A 6,615-nucleotide genomic window follows, 5' to 3' on the forward strand; every position below is an offset into this window, starting at 1 on the left:
CAGACCCCAGACTGTAGCCTACCCAACTCAAGATGGAACTTTGTGTCCATTCACTGATTGTTATAATATACTTAAAAGTTCACCTGAGCTCTGGAGACCTGTCTTCCCTGGCTGTCTGACCCTGGGGGGACACCTGTCACCATCTGATCCTGCTAAGACATGATGAGCATATTGTTGTGTACTGACTGTGCCCCATGACAGTGAAGCCTGTTGAGCTGTTTATACCATGTCAGTGTGAAAAGTAGGGAATTGGCTAGGGAAACTGACAGATCAATAATGTTGCATTGCTTTACTGACTAATGAAAACTCTCATTGAGCTAAAAAAAAAAACATCAGAATATCGATCTTCAATTGTTTGGCCGCTGGTTTCATCGTTTGATTTAGGTCTAGTGGGATTGAGGCAAAAAGAATAGCTAAAGTTTGTGCGCTAGCTAACGTTAGCCAATTGTTGGCTAGCCCTGCTAGCTAATGGTTCAATGGTACATCATACTTCTGTTGAAATGGGACAAAACAAAGGCTACAAAACATTTCCATTTGCTGCCTGACATATAGCTAGTTTTGTATCACAGAGCAATGAAAAAACTAAAAATGCAATTTCAGAATGTGGGGTCATGCCCCCCCTGTCCCCAGTGAAAGTTGCGCCCCTTTTCGGTAAGATAGAAAACATTATTTAGAAGAAGGCTAAACATCTGTGCTATTGTTAATTTACAAATTGAAAAATATACATTTTTATAAATTACATGTTAAAAATTGTAAAAAGCTTGTTTCTAACTGGTGCTTTAATGAATCAGAACAGGTGCATGCAATGAATATAGGCCTAGGGCTATTGTGCAGGTGCGAGTATGGGGAATAGCCTAGGCCTGTGTGACTTCACGCCACAGCTTCCTATTTGAGTAGACTATAAGCTAGCCTACTGCAGCCTCCAAGAGCATCACAACTGGATGATATATATATTGCAGTCCATCGCAGGTGCTTCCACTTCAAACACGCTGCCAGATTTCCTCCACAAGGATTTGAACACTCATCTTAATCAATTTTATCCAGGTTTTTGGAGCATGTTTCTGCCAGTAGCTTACAGTCCGGCTTCTAGGCTTCAAAATAGGAATTTGTCTTACACATGCCTAAACATCATTAACCACAATAGGTGAATTTTCTATTTTCCAAGTATTTTTCATGATATTTGCTGAAGACGCTTGCAGTGAAATGGAACGTTTTTGGAAGTCACCTTTCTCAAAATGACCATAGGCCTACATACTCACAAAAGGCAAGCAAGCCAAAAATAGTCAACACATTAACAGCAGCCACATTGTAACAAAGGTTTCTCAAAATGGAGTGAATGCCAACCCCCTCAACAGTGAGGGACCCCAATGCGTGCGCATTGTGTTCATATTTGACAATAAGGTCCTTTCACTTTTTTGAGATGTATATCTTCCCCAAGTCTGGAAAAATGTAATGCAAAAATGTTATGCTTTGATGGTGTTGGGGTTAGATTGAAACGAAAAGTTAACTAGCCCCGGTAGTTAAAAGCTGCGCCATAGTTATTGTCGTTATTTCTGCGGTTGTTCGGGGTCCTTTGCTCATTAAAGAATTCCCCTCAAGGCATCGCTATTTAAATTATTACGTTGTTATTAAGGCGGATAAGCCTTTTATATGCCTTTGGTTTGAAAATGGCTCGAATTTCCCCCACTGTTAATGAAGCCCTGCGGTTTTATGACGGCTTTTAGCTGGTGATTTCTTTCCACAACAAGAGCGGGGAAAGAAAACCTAAATAAAATCTTACAATAAGCACTGAAAGGGGGTGTTTGTTTTTTGCCTAGTCTATGAGATTATCTGGAGAAAACGTGGAAGAGACGCTTACATAAACAAAGGCAACGAATAAAAAATTAATTATGCAATTATTTTCTAAATTAAAGCTCAAACAAAATGGAAAAATATCAAGAGAAAAAAAGGTAGGCCTATGTTTTTTCATCAGTTTATTTAATCTTAGATTATTCCTTTACTGCGTGCCAAACTGGAATTATTTACATCGAAATAGAGGGGATGTAGCCTATATTATTAAAACCTTTTCATGCTGACCGAAATCCCACTATTTACCCATGCCTGCGTTTAAATAGCTGTTTTTTGTATATCTGAAATGGGTATGGATACAAAAACACCTCATTGATTCCTGCACAGAACCTTTTCACAGAACCTCTAACCAAAATACCAGGTATCAGGTCTGTGTGAACGATTCTACACTTTTTTTGCAGGTAAATTCATTAACACTTCCATTGTTTAATACCTCCCTGATTTGAAATGCAAACAGCCTCCATGGATAAACAACACCCCCCACCCACCTCCCCTACCAATTTGCCTATTACCCACTGATATGTATAAAAGGGATATACCATACAAGAAAGTGGTAAATAAGGGGCTGTTTGAAAGGGAGTCATAAACATTGCCTTATATATTTTTTTTACAGGTTGTATAATATACCACATATTCTGTCTGAAATGGGTATGCTATGGTATTCTATGGAAACATAAATCAAAAGCCTCAACTACATTGTTCAAAAATATGTGTTTTAATAAATACGTTTTTTTTAAATGTACATTGGACAGAGTTGAAAGACTTGCTTATAAGTCAAATCTGGATAAATCCATGCAGCGTACTTCAAGAACGTATTCTAAATTGCATTGGTCCCTTTACAAGCTGAATATACATACAGGTAGGCCTATGTACAATAGGAAACATTTATATATACTTCTATTTTGAGATTTTACAAACAGAACGAAATATAATTTCCCCAAAAAGATAAAAGATGTTTTTTTCCCTACTCTCATCACCATTCCGACATTAAAACAACATTATAATGCGCCAGCAGTAGACACGAGAAGCGTCTTACAACACTGTCTGAGTATGCAACTTTTCGGGTTATCTTCACTCCTTCTCACACTCTTCCAAGTGTTAGGTAATTGCACTCAAAGCACTACAGGAGAGTTGTGCACCACATTATGCCTCTTGACCACGTTTCTGAGGTTCGTGGCTTCTTCAATAGATCCTTTGGTGTCTTCATACTTTGTAGAAGTAAACAGTCTATCAGGGGAAGAAAGAAAACATCAAAATGTTAGTGCCAATTACCAATATTACAGATTGCAATGCATATACCTTATCAAGCAATAGCATTATTATTAATACATTGCATGCGTAGCTTTATTGCACTTAATTCCTGAAAGAGATTTTATAGGCTAGCCATGACACAGTGCGCTGCCTATTGGCCTGAAGGGTGGCACACGATCACTGGCATGGGAAGTCCTTAATTAAACAGTGATTTGGACCTGAGTGAAACCATATGTCAACAACAGAAAGGGATTTCATTTTAAAATGTGATGCATAAACCACAGTGGCCTATGTAATTGCATCACTGGAAAATATATGAGCAGGCCAAACAGACTTCAGGGGATATGAGCACCTGTCTGTTTTAGGATGTTTTCATTTATATGGATGAGTGAATATTGAAATATTTATGCTGGTAATATTCATAATGTGGCCTATGTAAATGCACATGTCCAAATTCATAGTAGGCTATTGCATTTTCTTTCTGTAATTTACGAGGCAAAGCTTAAATGCAGCAATTATGTTTGTAGGCCTATTAGATTTTAGATGGCCGTTTTGTTTCTTGAATTCGTTTAGTAAATATTAGTAGACTACAATTTGATATTCAGATATTTTGGTGTTAAATACATTTGGATTTGTTTGATTTAGTTTAAGAAAAACCAGCTATGCTGATTACATGATCAAATAGCACAATGCACGTGTCACTAGTATCAATTCGAGTAGACTAATATAGGCCTCGTGATTTCTGCCGCATACATTGTCGAAGTTTATTTTATAAATGTCGTTTAACGATTACAAATTCATTTTAAGACGAGCTTTCTCACTTGCTTTTCTTTGCCATTCCACACAGACGAATGAAACCCAAAACAGCATTGACAGCAGAATTGGATACGGAAAAGACGTCCGGTTAAGTTCGAGAAAGGCCACCTTTAAATCACCATAGTGTAGTTTATTTGTCCTCTTTACAGAAGATCTGTTTTATACGAGTGGGCGGTCTGTAAACTTCCTGGTACCAGTCCATGGAAACTAAACAAACCAAAATCAGGCTTTATTTAACTGGAAATGTTTCTTTCACGGAATAAAATGTTTAACACCTGTTCCAAGACATCAGTAACCTACTTAAAATTGGTGGGCTACTATTCAGAGCATAAATACTATTTTGGCCTATAGCTAATCTGTTAAAAAGTCGTATAGCTAATCTGTTAAAAAGATGTAGGCATATTAAGAATTTCCCTTTTTTTTTGCAGCAGCCTACATTTGTTTTAACATTTTGGCCTATGAAAATTGCAAGGCTCTCTGTACAAAACTGTACATTAGAATTACACTAGGCTACTACAATTAAATTAGGCCTAAACCAATGGCACAAGACAAGAAAACAAATGCACTATCAGATGGTTTTGTGGCATGCATAAATGAGTTTCAATGGCTTGCTTCACAGCTGAAAGACGCACAACGGTTGGGTAACGCTGTGCAATGATAAGGGGACTAGAAACTCTTAAATGACCGTAGCCATTTTTGACTTGCCGCCAGTATACCTACGACGCTCGCATCTTTAATACAACTGCTGGTTTTGAACTCTCCGGCCCAAGTCGAGCGTTGCTATTCCTGCGGTCCCCATACAGGAAAGAGCTCCATTGTGAATGTGAATTGCCCGTGCTGCGTTTTGATGCGGCCTACCCCTCTATCTGCCATAGGCCTCAGAGGCCTTGCATCTTAAAAAGTCGTTAAGAACGGACAAGGATTAAATGCAAGACTGACATTTCACTGCAGAGTTGAACGTGTTTTCGAGCTGTCACGCCACTCACAGCAAGACAAAACCCCTGACGTTTCAACCATTTCACTCCCCCAGTGTCAGTGAGGCATTTTTTAAAGTCGTCTTTGGTTGCTACCCCAGTGTTTGGCAAGTAAAACATGTTCCAAAAAACATTATTTTGGCTACATTCAGAACACCAAGTTCCCATGTCTATAATCAAACAGCAGCCGTTCAACGACCCTCACTAACATTTCAGAAGGCCTATTTTCTTCTTCTAAAATAGCAGTGGTGTTGTCAGGCAATGCTGATGGAGAACTTGTCTAACTGTGTATTAACCTGGCTCGTGCTCAGGTCATCCACATGCGCTTCTGCGCGCGTGCTGGTGAAATGTTTGCAAGATGCAGATGCCATGGCATGGATGTTAAAGAATGTTATTTGTATAAGGCTACCCAGATGACTATCATGAACATTCACTGAGTAATTGGATAAGCTACACTTATTTCATTCATAATTCACTATAGTAAAGGGGAAATAGTTTCGCTTTCAGATCATTTGTGCAATAGTTGACCTGACGCTGACTTTTAGCTCAAGCCACAACATATTTTATCAGGATCATTAACAACCTACAAACTATGTCAGGTTCTTATGTTCGCCCTAAGACAACCTACTCTTGTGTTCATGGCTATTATGCATAATAGCCTACTAATACCACTAATAATTTCGGACTAGCAAAATGTTTTGTTTCGTATTTTCGCATGAGAGGTAACGCTGAATGTACCACCTACCGCTTTGGCATTGAGTGAAGGGCTTTGGATGCTAATGAGATGCAGACATTGACCACGCGCCCTCCATCCGCCATACGGAGAAAGCGTAACTGAGTCTCTCGTGCGCAACATAGCTGCAGCTCGACATCTTGTTGTCCATCTCGTCGCTTTGCAGCACTTGATAGAGGAAGTCTATGTATCTGGACGCCAGTTTTAGTGTCTGGATCTTGCTCAGTTTATCCGAGGGTAGCGTGGGGATGATTTTGCGTAAAGACGAGAAGGCTTCGTTGAGCGACTGTGTCCTTTGCCTCTCCCTGACGTTGGCCAGGCACCGCTGGTTCTGCAACTCCTCGTAGGACTGAGTGCTGCTGCTCGGACTCGGTTTTTTGCCCCGTTTCACGTTATCCGGACAGCTGTCCTCGCTCGACTTTTTACTGTGTCTCCTCTTCCTTCCAAATCTTTTCTGTTGCCTGTCCAACTCATCCTCACTGGTCAGTAGGCTATCCATTGGGGAGACGGGAGAACTTGAGCCCTCTTCCATTTCTCGTTTAAAGAAATGCAAGGATAGCAAAGAAAAAACGGTCTCCACTTTTGAAGCTGTGGTTACAAAATATATCAGAATATGCCGACACCGACAGAAGTGGTTTTAAAGAATGTCTTACTCTACGACTATTATGTTCTAAATGTTTTGGGAGTAGGATACTTTCAAACCTACGCTTGAGGTAGTCCTTCACTCGCAGGAAGTTTTTCCCCAATTTTTGGGGGAAAACTTTATCCCAGTTTCAGATGCTAAATAGTTGTCTAAGTGAAGAGGGAGGCAGTATCGGGCTCTGATTGGCCAGCTAATAAACAGGAGGGAACAGTCTTATGTTACACTCCGTAGCTATATTACAGCAGCCCAGGACCTCAGAACAGAATCATGTCAAAACAATCAAATATCAATGACAAAAGTAACAATAGACCTATTATCTTTATTTGTAATAATTCATGTTCTAGCCTCTC

General features: G+C 39.6%; 1 protein-coding gene across 1 annotated transcript; it reads right to left on the reverse strand.

Moving 5' to 3' along the window:
- Positions 1-2,540: 2,540 nt before the first annotated feature.
- Positions 2,541-6,406, reverse strand: LOC109902366 (twist-related protein 2-like). The gene is made up of 2 exons (XM_020498663.2): positions 5,635-6,406; positions 2,541-3,075 (listed from the first exon to the last, which is right to left on the reverse strand). Exon 1 carries the CDS (start codon positions 6,152-6,154, stop codon positions 5,666-5,668), a length of 489 nt encoding a protein of 162 aa, XP_020354252.1. The 5' UTR covers positions 6,155-6,406; the 3' UTR covers positions 2,541-3,075; positions 5,635-5,665.
- Positions 6,407-6,615: the final 209 nt, after the last annotated feature.

The sequence above is a fragment of the Oncorhynchus kisutch genome, linkage group LG2 (assembly GCF_002021735.2).
Source record: "Oncorhynchus kisutch isolate 150728-3 linkage group LG2, Okis_V2, whole genome shotgun sequence".
Taxonomy (NCBI): domain Eukaryota; kingdom Metazoa; phylum Chordata; class Actinopteri; order Salmoniformes; family Salmonidae; genus Oncorhynchus; species Oncorhynchus kisutch.

Excerpts from the sequence above, each read along its gene's own strand:
- LOC109902366 (XM_020498663.2), bottom strand. The coding sequence starts at position 6,154 with ATGGAAGAGGGCTCAAGTTCTCCCGTCTCCCCAATGGATAGCCTACTG.